A 12500-nucleotide genomic window follows, 5' to 3' on the forward strand; every position below is an offset into this window, starting at 1 on the left:
ACAGCCATACCCTTGGTCTTTCTCACACTGACCGTCACGCCCCAGCTGCTTGCGCATGTGATGAAGCTGGAAGTCATCGCTTCGAAGGCAGGCCGAGATGTTGCGTAGAGTGCAGCGTCGTCAGCAAACTGGGATTCTGTGACCGTTGATGACAGGAGCTTGCCCTTCGCCGTTCGGTCACCTACTAGCTTCCTCCCGACTTTATATCGAAAGGATATGCCAGCGTCCGGACAACTGGACCTCCAACTGGCAACGACGGCAGAGAAGTACAAATTGAAGAGCATTGGTGCGAGAGTGCAGCCCTGACGCAATCCATTCCGCACAGTTATCGAGTCAGTCAGCTTGCCATCCACCCGAACAGAAGCAGTCATGCCGTTGTGGAGTGACTGAATGATGCGGAGCATTGCCGGCGGAACACCAAGCTTTTGGAGAACCTGCCACAGCGCTGCACGCGGGATACTGTCATACGCCTTTCTCAGATCGACGAACAGGACATATGCATCTGAATCATGCTCCAACGTCTTCTCCATCAACTGCCGTGCGACGTACACCATATCGACGCAGCCACGTCCCTTTCTGAAGCCGCACTGAGAGTCTGGCAAGACATCTTCAGCGATAGCTTTGAGGTGGTCCTGCAGAATACGGGCATGCAGCTTGCCGACAACGTCCAACAGACTGATGCCGCGCCAGTTATCACAGTGGTGTAGACCTCCCTTCTTGGGGATGGGCACAACCACTGCATCACGCCAATCATCGACTACAGTGCCTTCGAGCCAGGATTTACGCATGATGGTCAGGATGCGACTGTGTAGGTCTTTGCCACCATGTAAGACCATGTCCGGTGGAATGCCCGACTGACCGCCAGCTTTACCCGCTTTCATGGTCCGCAGTGCAGCCTCCAGCTCAGCAACAGTGGGTGGCTGGTCCAGCTCAGGAATAACAGGGCGATCCGCCATCATCTCGACCACAGCTGCGTCAAACTCACTCTCAACGTTCAGGACACCCTGAAAGTGCTGCATCTTCCACTGACAGCATCGGGTCCATCACTCAACGTGCCATCTTCCAAATACACAGCAGACGGCTGTATTGGACGGCGGCCTTGATGGAGCGTCTGCAACTTGCGGACTGCAGCCCAACGAACGGAACAATTGTTAGCAGCATTTTCAGCTTGGGATGCGATGTCTTCAATCCAAGTTTCCTTGGCACTCCTTACAGCCTTCTCCACCTCACGTTGTGTCTGACGAAAGTTCTTGCGTGAAGACGCGGTGTTCTTCTGCAACATGACATCTCCAGCGGAATTCTTGATATCAATCAGCGGAAGAAGCACAGTCTCACTCGCCTTAAACCAGTCGGGTTGCCTGCGTTGCCGTGGTCCCAGGACAACCTCTGCTGTACTGCACATTATATCCTTCACTGCTTGCCATTGGTCAGCTGCAGTGTCCGCATCAGCAGTATCAGGGAGCTTGTCTGAAATTTGTTCAGCATAGCTCTTGCGAACGGCCGGGTCACCCAGCTTTCCGACAGCAACAGGTGCGGGTTTCGGCACAGGGCGAGGCCTGCGGCACAATGGACGATCAAGTAGAAGCCTGCTGCGAACCATGGGGTGGTCTGTCCAACAGTTGGCACCGCCCATTACGCTGACATCAAGACAAAAGCGACGGTGTGGCTGCCTCATGATGATAAAATCTATGAGATGGGTTTGCTTCGTAGCTGGGTGCATCCAGGTCCCACGCCTCGACGCAGGTTTCTGGAAATGGGTGTTCATTACAGACAGCCCGTTGGTAGCACACCACATCAGAAGCCGCTCACCAGCATCATTCCGCGCACCGTGACCATATCTCCCCAACACAGCCCTCCATTCGTCTCCCGCGTCATTGCTGCTGCCAACTCTAGCATTGAAGTCACCAAGCAGCAACAGAACATCACTGGCTGGCACACCATCGACCACCCTCTGCAAATCTGTAAAGAAATGATCTTTGACGGGTGCAGTAGCTTTACTGGTTGGTGTGTACGCACTCACAACTGTCACATACAAATCATTCCTTCTCTGCCATTTGCCATGCACTCGAAGTTCTCCCGCCTCCGCGAGCTTGAGACGGGCCACAACCAATCTCGAACTTACAGCGGTCCACTGCTCACCAGCAAGCCTCCGTCATCCCTGGGTTCAGCATTATTCCAACACCTTCGTTCCTACGCGCAGGACCATCGCCATTTGGTAGACGACGACCTGAGTGCAAGAACGTATAGCCATCAGCTCTCCAGACATCGGACTCGAACCACTTTGTCTCTTGGATCGCAGCGATAGCAATCCCATATCTCCGAAGCTCCGCGACCAAGAAATCCAATTTACGGTCGATCGACAAATTATTATTTTGCCGCTTTCTGCAGATCCGCTCGTCTCCAGAGTCCTCGAAAAGGGAACGAACATTCCACGTCGCGAAAGCGAGAGCAGCTCCACGTCCACCACCACCACTTCCTTCCTTTCTCCTCTGTCTGGTTGGACTTCGTCGTCGTCCTCCTCACCATTCCAAATTCAAAGGAATCAAATGCGTTTCTTCTGTAACTCTGAGTTTCACGGTTTTAACCGATCATCAGACAGCAACTTGACTACAATTTTCAGAAGATAGGATTGATATAGGCTGCAAGCTTGGATCATAGCGCGAATGGATGATCCGGGCTGATAGTGTAATTGTAAAAATGCGTGAGTTGGTTGATGGGGTGCAAAAATACACTTTAGGCCTAGGCTCATGAAACCACATGTTCTTCTGAGGGAGGCAAGAAGAAGGACAATGGGGTAATTATGAGCAGCACCTCACCTGCGACTGCGAGTGGTGAGAAGGTTATGTGACGGCTGATGGTGAGAATTTTGAGAGGTAGTACTTATTTTCATGCCTGCACTTGCTAACTAGCTCCGATCTTTTGCAGCACTGTATTCGATTTACTTCAAACTGGAAGTTTGGTACGTTGAAGTGCTCTTCCTTCAATTCTGTTTTCCTTTTCTTCTATTCTCAGGGTAACTACATTGACTGTGGATACCCCAAACCTGCCTGTGCAGCAAACATGTGCCCAAAGATGCCGGCATTGGATGAGACTGGCACTCTAGAACACATGTTCTATAGTGGTTTCACCAATGAGAGCTACCACAGTCTCATTCAGAAACTGGTCCAGCATTATTACTCACATATTGAGCTGACTAAGGTGAGGACACAATGTTGCTTCTAATCCTACTTTATATCTACTCACTTTTATCTTTGATCTTCAAACCTCTATCCAATTGCTAGGGGTGAAACAATATACCGAACATTCGAATATTCGTTCGTTAGGCCACAGCGAACGAACATTCGTAGTTCTCACGAACATTCGTAGAACTTTGAGAATGTGCGTACCGTACTATAGTATAAACCGGTAAAAACATCGCCATCAGTCACGATCGTTTCACACACCGCCTGTGTGTAGCTGTGTGCTTGTGACCAGCGCTGCGCCAGGTGGTAGACCTACACGACCCACGCGCGCGCGGTTCACAATCTGAACCGGCACTTGGCTGGAGTCAAGGCGACGACATGTAGACGAACATCGGAGTCGAGGCGACGACATGTAGACGAACATCGGAGTCGAGGCGACGACATGTAGACGAACATCGGAGTGGAGGCGATGACATGTAGACGAACATCGGAACAAAGCACGAGTACTTGTACTTACATATTTTTGCTGCTCGCTCTTCCTTTGACCACTTCGTAGTTTTCTTTTGTTTCGAGTTCGCACTGTTCCCATGTCAGAAACTGTTTTCGGTCGTGCTCCCCATTCTGTTGTTTGGGATCATTTTACCAAATCCGAGGATGAGAAGTCAAACTACCTGCAGGATTTCCCGCAGCGTATGTTTAGTAATGCAAAACGGCGAGCAACCTCTATGCGCACCTGAAAACACAACAAGGGTAACTTTCAGCATTCTTCTGTCGTCTCTGGGAGTGCAGGTATTTTTACGGCATCAACACTGAACAGGAAGCAAGTTGATGACAAACGTTGCTGTTACGCAACGTTCTGGTCCTCAGCAGTAGCAGTAATGCCAGTATGGCGTTGCTCAGTTGGAGGCTTCCATTGTGCCTCAACTTTTGAAAGCATCATAAAACTTTCGCAAGTGATTAAATTTCGCTACTTTCGTGGCCATTGGGCATCCTGGAGAAGAAAATCGCCACAAACTGCTCAGTACGTGTATTGTAGACAGCACAACTACAAGGTTCAAAAGAGGTAAAAATCGCAAAATTTTCTCATCACAAACCAGCCGCATTCATGAAAACGCAAAATTTGTGCGCCACAAAAGTTTATTGCTACACTGTATTCAAAAATTCCACTATTTTCTTGCCGATGCCGGTTCGTGCGCGAGCACGCACGTGCGAGGAGAATGTTAGAGAATGTTCGTTCGTTTGTTCGTTAACATCAGGAACGTTCGAATACTCAAATTTTATGTTCGTTTCAGCCCTACCAATTGCTAGACTTGTTCTCTATAAAACGAGAAGAGTATTCTCTTCAAGAACCCCGGTGGACAGGACAAGCTCAGTCCACATCTATAACAGCTTTATTGTACTGATAGAAAAGAAAAGCTGCCAGAGAGTGATTAAAGCATGTCCTGTTCATCGCAGTTCTCAAACTGCTGGCGCCTTGTCTCTTGTTTCAATATCCTCTGTCTTGCTGTCTGTCTGTCTGTCTGTCTGTCTGTCTGTCTGTCTGTCTGTCTGTCTGTCTGTCTGTCTGTCTGTCTGTCTGTCTGTCTGTCTGTCTGTCTGTCTGTCTGTCTGTCTGTCTGTCTGTCTGTCTGTCTGTCTGTCTGTCAGTCTGTCAGTCTGTCAGTCTGTCAGTCTGTCAGTCTGTCTGTCAGTCTGTCTGTCTGTCTGTCTGTCTGTCTGTCTGTCTGTCTGTCTGTCTGTCTGTCTGTATGTCTGTCTGTCTACCTATCTACCGATCTATTATTTTGCAGGAAATTTTCGGACGGGATTTATTGTGTACAATTTCGTACACGGCCTCTTTTGTACTAAAATTAATTCTACTAATGCGATTAATAGTATAAGTGAAGCGGACATTACAAAATGATGAATGAGAATACATGTATCTAAAATGGTTGTTCCTAATCGATTTTCTTGAGACTATCATCAGGGAAAAATCGTCTCACAATAGAGGCTATACGGAGAAACAAACTACTTACAGGTTATAGGATAGTGGGAAGTATACAAGGTGAGGTGTGAAAAGAAAAAAAGAAAGTGGGAGAGAAGACGAAAGAAATTAGAAGAAAAGATGTGAGAGTGTTCCGACGGTGTGAGCTACTACAAAAGGTGAGTGAAATGAAGGCGTGGAAGCAGGTGAATGTGATAGAGTGAGGAACTGTGAGGTGTAGGTGCATGCGTCGGAACACTCTCACATCTTTTCTTCTAATTTCTTTCGTCTTCTCTCCCACTTTCTTTTTTTCTTTTCACACCTCACCTTGTATACTTCCCACTATCCTATAACCTATAAGTAGTTTGTTTCTCCGTATAGCCTCTATTGTAAGACGATTTTTCCCTGATGATAGTCTCAAGAAAATCGATTAGGAACAACCATTTTAGATACATGTATTCTCATTCATCATTTTGTAATGTCCGCTTCACTTATACTATTAATCGCATTAATAAAGTTATTGTCTCCTCGTCGCCTTTTAAAATTAATTCCGTACTAAAGTTTGTCCATGTGAAATTACCCCGGAGGATGTACCCAGTGTGCTGACAGTGCTCAACACCGCCGTGAAATTATGTACACTATACATGATGTAGATGGAAATGCTGCTTGAAGGCCAGCAATTCGCATGGCTTATATTCTGTGTGATACTAGTACTATGTAAAAGGTTGAAAGATGTGTGATACTGGCATGCAATGTGCCTTGGCATGCGCCTACTGCATGCCAACACACGAGTTCTAGCTGCACGTAGACTTCCTTGCAACCCTAAAACAGCTGAAGTAATGTCGTTACTTAGTAGAAATAATAGTGCCAGTAAGGTGGACCTCAGAACTTCGCCGGGGAGACAGGCCAATGCCGCCAACCGCAAGAAGTCCGCCCTGACTCCACCGGACCAGCTACGGTCAGACTTGACCAGGACTGGAGCCTGTGCAGACCACTGTCCTGCTTCTGACAGCGTGCCGAAACTGCTTGCAGACATGCTAGAAGAGCAGCGAAGTATGTCCAAGCGCTTCGATGATGCATTTGCAGACTTTGGGGAAAAGCTAAATTCAGTAATGGCCGAAAACCGTGATTTGAGGGAGAAGCTTAGTTCTTTCCAGGACAGGCTGTCCCGCCTGGAGGATACAGGAACGCCGACCAGGTCCAGGAACCAGGACAGGCTGTCCCGCCTGGAGGATGCAGGAACGCCGACCAGGTCCAGGAACCAGGACAGGCTGTCCCGCCTGGAGGATGCAGGAATGCCGACCAGGTCCAGGAACCAGGACAGGCTATCCCGCCTGGAGGATGCAGGAACGCCGACCAGGTCCAGGAACCAGGACAGGCTGTCCCGCCTGGAGGATGCAGGAACGCCGACCAGGTCCAGGAACCAGGACAGGCTGTCCCGCCTGGAGGATGCAGGAACGCCGACCAGGTCCAGGAACCAGGACAGGCTGTCCCGCCTGAAGGATGCAGGAATGCCGACCAGGTCCAGGAACCAGGACAGGCTGTCCCACCTGGAGGATGCAGGAACGCCGACCAGGTCCAGGAACCAGGACAGGCTGTCCCGCCTGGAGGATGCAGGAATGCCGACCAGGTCCAGGAACCAGGACAGGCTGTCCCACCTGGAGGATGCAGGAACGCCGACCAGGTCCAGGAACCAGGACAGGCTGGCCCGCCTGGAGGATGCAGGAATGCCGACCAGGTCCAGGAACCAGGACAGGCTGTCCCGCCTGGAGGATGCAGGAACGCCGACCAGGTCCAGGAACCAGGACAGGCTGTCCCGCCTGGAGGATGCAGGAATGCCGACCAGGTCCAGGAACCCCGTGCTACTAGTAGTTGTAGCGTACAACCGGCATGGAATGTACAACCGGCATGGAATGTGCAACCGGCATGGAATGTACAACCGGCACGAAATGTACAACCGGCACGAAATGTACAACCGGCATGGAATGTACAACCGGCATGGAATGTACAACCGGCATGGAATGTGCAACCGGCATGGAATTTGCAACCGGCATGGAATGTACAACCGGCATGGAATGTGCAACTGGCATGGAATGTACAACCGGCATGGAATGTACAACCGGCATGGAATGTACAACCGGCATGGAATGTACAACCGGCATGGAATGTACAACCGGCATGGAATGTGCAACCGACATGGAATGTACAACCGGCACGAAATGTACAACCGGCACGAAATGTACAACCGGCATGGAATGTACAACCGGCATGGAATGTACAACCGGCATGGAATGTGCAACCGGCATGGAATTTGCAACCGGCATGGAATGTACAACCGGCATGGAATGTGCAACTGGCATGGAATGTACAACCGGCATGGAATGTACAACCGGCATGGAATGTACAACCGGCATGGAATGTACAACCGGCATGGAATGTACAACCGGCATGGAATGTGCAACCGGCATGGAATGTACAACCGGCACGAAATGTACAACCGGCACGAAATGTACAACCGGCATGGAATGTACAACCGGCATGGAATGTACAACCGGCATGGAATGTGCAACCGGCATGGAATTTGCAACCGGCATGGAATGTACAACCGGCATGGAATGTGCAACTGGCATGGAATGTACAACCGGCATGGAATGTACAACCGGCATGGAATGTACAACCGGCATGGAATGTACAACCGGCATGGAATGTACAACCGGCATGGAATGTGCAACCGGCATGGAATGTACAACCGGCATGGAATGTACAGCCGGCATGGAATGTGCAACCAGCAAGAAATGTGCAACCGGCATGGAATGTGCAACCGGCATGGAATGTACAACCGGCATGGAATGTACAACCGGCATGGAATGTGCAACCGTACCGAACAGATTTGAACTTGCGAGCCGTAACAGCAGAAGAAGTAGAGAGAAGCGAGCGTGCAAACAACATTATCCTGCGAGGTCTCCAGGAGCCACCTGAGGGTGACGAGACCAACATCCTCGCTGACGTCTTGGGAGTACCCGCTTCCATGGTGCTCTCCATGGAACGGCTGGGCCGAGACCAGACAACGACCAAACCAGTTGCAGCAGGTGCCATTGAACCAAAGCATCGAACTGTAAGAGTAATGTTTGCACGTGGTGCTAGGAAGAACGAGGTATATCGTAGACTGTTTGACCTGAAAGCGGACAACGCGCCACTGTACGTGGGTCACGACCTCACCAGAATCATAACAGACCCAGCGCACAAAGATGGTCCCAGTGTACAAGAAACTGCGGGCGCAGGACATACGGTGCTCCATGCCATATGACAAAATCCTGGACGATGAAGGACAGCCGATGACGGATGACGCCATCACACTCTGTCTTTCGTCACCATCCGAACCACAAGCGGCTCAAGCCTAGGACGTGCAGGGGTGCCCTAATGCACAGCCTGCAGCTCTGGACCGTAACAGCACAGCTATTGCTTCCGCTCACCGCCCGATCGATAGCACTCAGTGTAAGTCTCTGGTGTCTAACCCTGATCCTCGAACACAGTCCCACACATGTGATAGCCACCCCCGAAATTTACATATTGCTCACATACTCAATCTGCGGACAGCATGCTGTTTCGTTCTTTTTGAACTCATCAGCGCAGCACAGAGAAAATGAGGCCGAACCTGATAGCAATGAAAATAAAAATTTCCAATCAGGCCCGAACGTACCTCACATAAATATTTGAAGTTTAAGGAACAAAGTGAATAACGTACATGAGATTCTCTATGATCAGAAAATTGATATACTAGCTGTTTCCAAAACCTGGCTTGATACTTCAGTTGCCGACGCAGATGTAGCTATTCCTGACTTTACCTTACATCGTTTCGACCTAACTGGACATAGAAGACGTGGTGGTGTATGTATCTATGTAAGAGAGACCCTTCCCTCCTCACCAACTCCTTTCAACAATCCTCAGCACCTAGAACTGTTATTCATTAGTGTATACACCAACACCTGCTGTCCACGTCACAAGATCAATATCGGCTGCATCTACAGACCACCATCATCACTAGCTAGCTATTGGGAACACCTAGAGCATTGCCTTGATGACGTTCAGGACACATTGCATACTGATTTCATGTTACTAGGTGACCTCAACGTAGATATGCTGCAGGACAGTGTACAAGTGCTCAACCTTCAGCCTACAAAATGTCATCCTGGCCCCCACGCGCATCCCTAGCAACACAGTCTCTCAGATCACCACCTGGTGAATGCATCTATATCCATCGATCATGCTCTACCTCCATCGCGGAAACAGATAACCATTAGAAAACCAAGCATACGGCATGTGGACACTGAAAAACTCCGAGTAGCAGTAGTGTCAGCGCTAGATAATCTCACCAAGAAGAACATTAATGACAACACAGAGGCATTCCAGTCGAATGTCAACGAAGTAGCACCACTTGAAACGATCACGGTTTCGCTTCAGAAACCACGCCCACAGCCTTGGCTGACAGATGAACTGAGAAACTTGCTGCATCGTAAGAAGCACTTACATCAGGCCTCCAGGCGGCACCCGTCCATGGTATGGCAATATCGCGCCCTCCGTCGAGAATGTAGCGTCATGTCCCGTCGCTTGAAATCAGCCTACTTCCTCTAACAATTCCAGGCTTCCTATCGCAACCCGCGGTATCAGTGGACCCTCATTAACACGCTCACAGGTCGTCGTAAGATACAGCGAACTCCCGCAGCTTCCATAGATCAATTGTCTACGCACTTTAGCTCGATTGTCTCTGATGCCAGAGGACCTGACACCCTGTTTGTTCCTCCAGGTCCAATGCCAGCCACCAGTCTGACCACATTTTCACGTGTTAGTCATGAGGAGGTCCAAGCACTGCTGAGAGAGGTAATCGTCTCCAAAGCCACAGGCTCGGATGGTATCCCCGCAAATATACTGCACACATGCGCTGATGAACTGGCCGGAAGTCTCACTTGCATCTTCAATGAGTCACTGGCCACTGGTATCTTCCCGATCCTTTACAAAATTGCCTCTGTTACCCCACTGCTCAAGGCTGGAGATCCCTGTCCAGCCAGCAACTACAGACCAATTTCCCTTCTCCCGATAGTCTCAAAGCTCCTCGAAAAGATCGTTCTGAAACAGCTGAGAAAGTACATCGAAGACAACCCCGACCTTAACATTCTTCCTCCCCAGCAATTTGCTTATAGGTCCCACCATTCTACTGAGGATGCGCTAAGCTGCGCCATAAACAGATGGCAGTGTAGCTTGGAAGAGCGGAACGTGGTCGGTGTGTTCTTTTTAGACATGAGCAAAGCTTTTGATCGAATCCGCCATGACACCCTCCTGGATGATCTTTTCCAATGCGGCATCGGAGGCACAGCCTTGTCCTAGTTTGCAAGCTATCTGTCCGACCGATACCAGTAGGTTGAATATCGCTGAACTGGTCAGACGGCTACTCCCGTCGCATGCACAAGAGGAGTTCCACAAGGATCGGTGTTGGGACCTGTCCTCTTCATGATACACACAAGAGAGGTACCAACACGTGTAAATAGTGACTCTCTACTCTACGCCGACGACACCTGCCTATCAAAGGCCTGCAAAGTGTCCAACATCTCGAGCATGCTGAGGGTTTTATCAAAAGATTTCGCCGCTCTTAAATCATATTTTGATGGTCGTGGCCTTCTGGTAAACCCAAAGAAAACCGAAGTCCTGATCCTCCATCGTGCCAGTGACTCAATTCCGGTGACTGCATCAGTGCTGTGCGACACGACTGTCATCACTCCGTCACCTACATGTAAGTATCTTGGGCTCCACATCGATGAGCACCTGACCTTCTGACCCCATAACTCCAACCTCCGTGGTAACATTAATAAGAAGCTAGGTGCTTTTAGGCGAGGCAGAGACAACCTGGACGGTAAGGCCCGCCGAGCTTTCTATCTCGGAGTTATACAGAGCAAATTAGAGTACGCAAGCACATCATATTCTCATTCATTACACGCTGCAGAATACGATAAGTTTCTAGGACTGAGCCGCCGAGCTGTTCGTGTTGTATTTGCCTACCCTTCCCATGCTGACATTGAGCCCATTTTGCGTTGTCACAACCTCCACCCACTCAGCCTACGCCTCACTCTTTAAAAGCTTTTCATTTTTACTTTTCGGTGCATCAGGTCCCTTGGCAGTCCCCTCATCTCCCAAATCTTTACGACCCGAAATGATGCTACCCACACTACCTCCCAAACCAGAGGCCAAACATCCAGTAGTCTCTTTCTCCCCCCCCCCCCCCATTCATGTCCCGTCCAGGCCTCTACAGTCTCTCGTTTCTTGGTGCTGACCGCTTTAATGCACTACCCGCTATCATTCGATCCCAGCGTACCTTGTCTGCTTTTTGTGCTAGCTGCTCACAATTATTTCTCCTTGGGCACCCTGTAAGAAGGCCATAGGCCTGTTGGGTATCATCATCATCATCATCATAAATAATAAATACTACTACTACTACTACATGCAATGTGCCTTGGCATGCGCGTACTGCATGCCAAGGCACATTGCATTGAAAGGTGTGTAATGCTGGCATGCAATGTGCCTTGGCATGCGCGTACTGCATGCAAACACAATCATTTAGCATACAGCACTGTACGGAAACGAGAAAACTTGGAAGCTCAGGGTCCCACGCTATGATTTTTTGCCTGGCTTATCATGCATGTTATGAGAACTGATGCCCAACCATACCACAACGAACTGATCGGCTACATCATTGTATTGCCAAAAAGATTCCATCTGTGCGAATAACATGCATGATGAGCTAGGCAAAAAAAGCATAGCGTAGGGCCCTGAGCGAAAGAAATAAAATTTCTCTTTGCATTCGAGGGTAATATGACACTGTCTACCACCTTGATGACCTAGGCAAAAAAGCATAAGGAGGATTGCCCTATCAAAAATTTAATAATAATTCAAAGGATCAGTTGGGGAAGTGAACTGCCTGAAAAGAGAAAAAAATCGCCAGACCCACCAGGACCCGAACCCGGGACCTTGCTTGTCATGAGCAATGCTTTAACCACTGAGCTATGGGACCAGGCTGAACCTAGAAGGTGCTGACAAGTTTTTCACTCCAAAATTTGAATTTCTCCGAATCCTTTCAATAATAATAATAATAATAATTTGAACTCGGATGGTGAGCCAATATAGTTATGATGAAGAAAGGAAAGGCTGTATAAGATCTGGTTACGCTGGTGGACAGTTTGTCATAACTCGTAACATTTTGTCTTTTCCTTTCTTCATCATAATAATAATAATGTTATAATTAATTATTTTTTCATTTCTCCTATTTTTTCAAGACATAACCTAGGATTTGAACCCACACTATCGCC

At 49.0% G+C, this 12500-nt stretch overlaps 1 protein-coding gene across 1 annotated transcript in view; it reads left to right on the forward strand.

The window, feature by feature from the left end:
• The window catches only part of LOC135823319 (uncharacterized), an 85413-nt gene that overhangs the window by 42449 nt on the left and 30464 nt on the right, over positions 1–12500 (forward strand). The window contains exon 9 of the mRNA XM_065336182.1: positions 3013–3198. Coding sequence (XP_065192254.1) covers positions 3013–3198 — 186 coding nt within the window. The remainder of the gene's footprint in view (positions 1–3012; positions 3199–12500) is intronic.

The sequence above is a fragment of the Sycon ciliatum genome, chromosome 8 (assembly GCF_964019385.1).
Source record: "Sycon ciliatum chromosome 8, ocSycCili1.1, whole genome shotgun sequence".
NCBI lineage: Eukaryota > Metazoa > Porifera > Calcarea > Leucosolenida > Sycettidae > Sycon > Sycon ciliatum.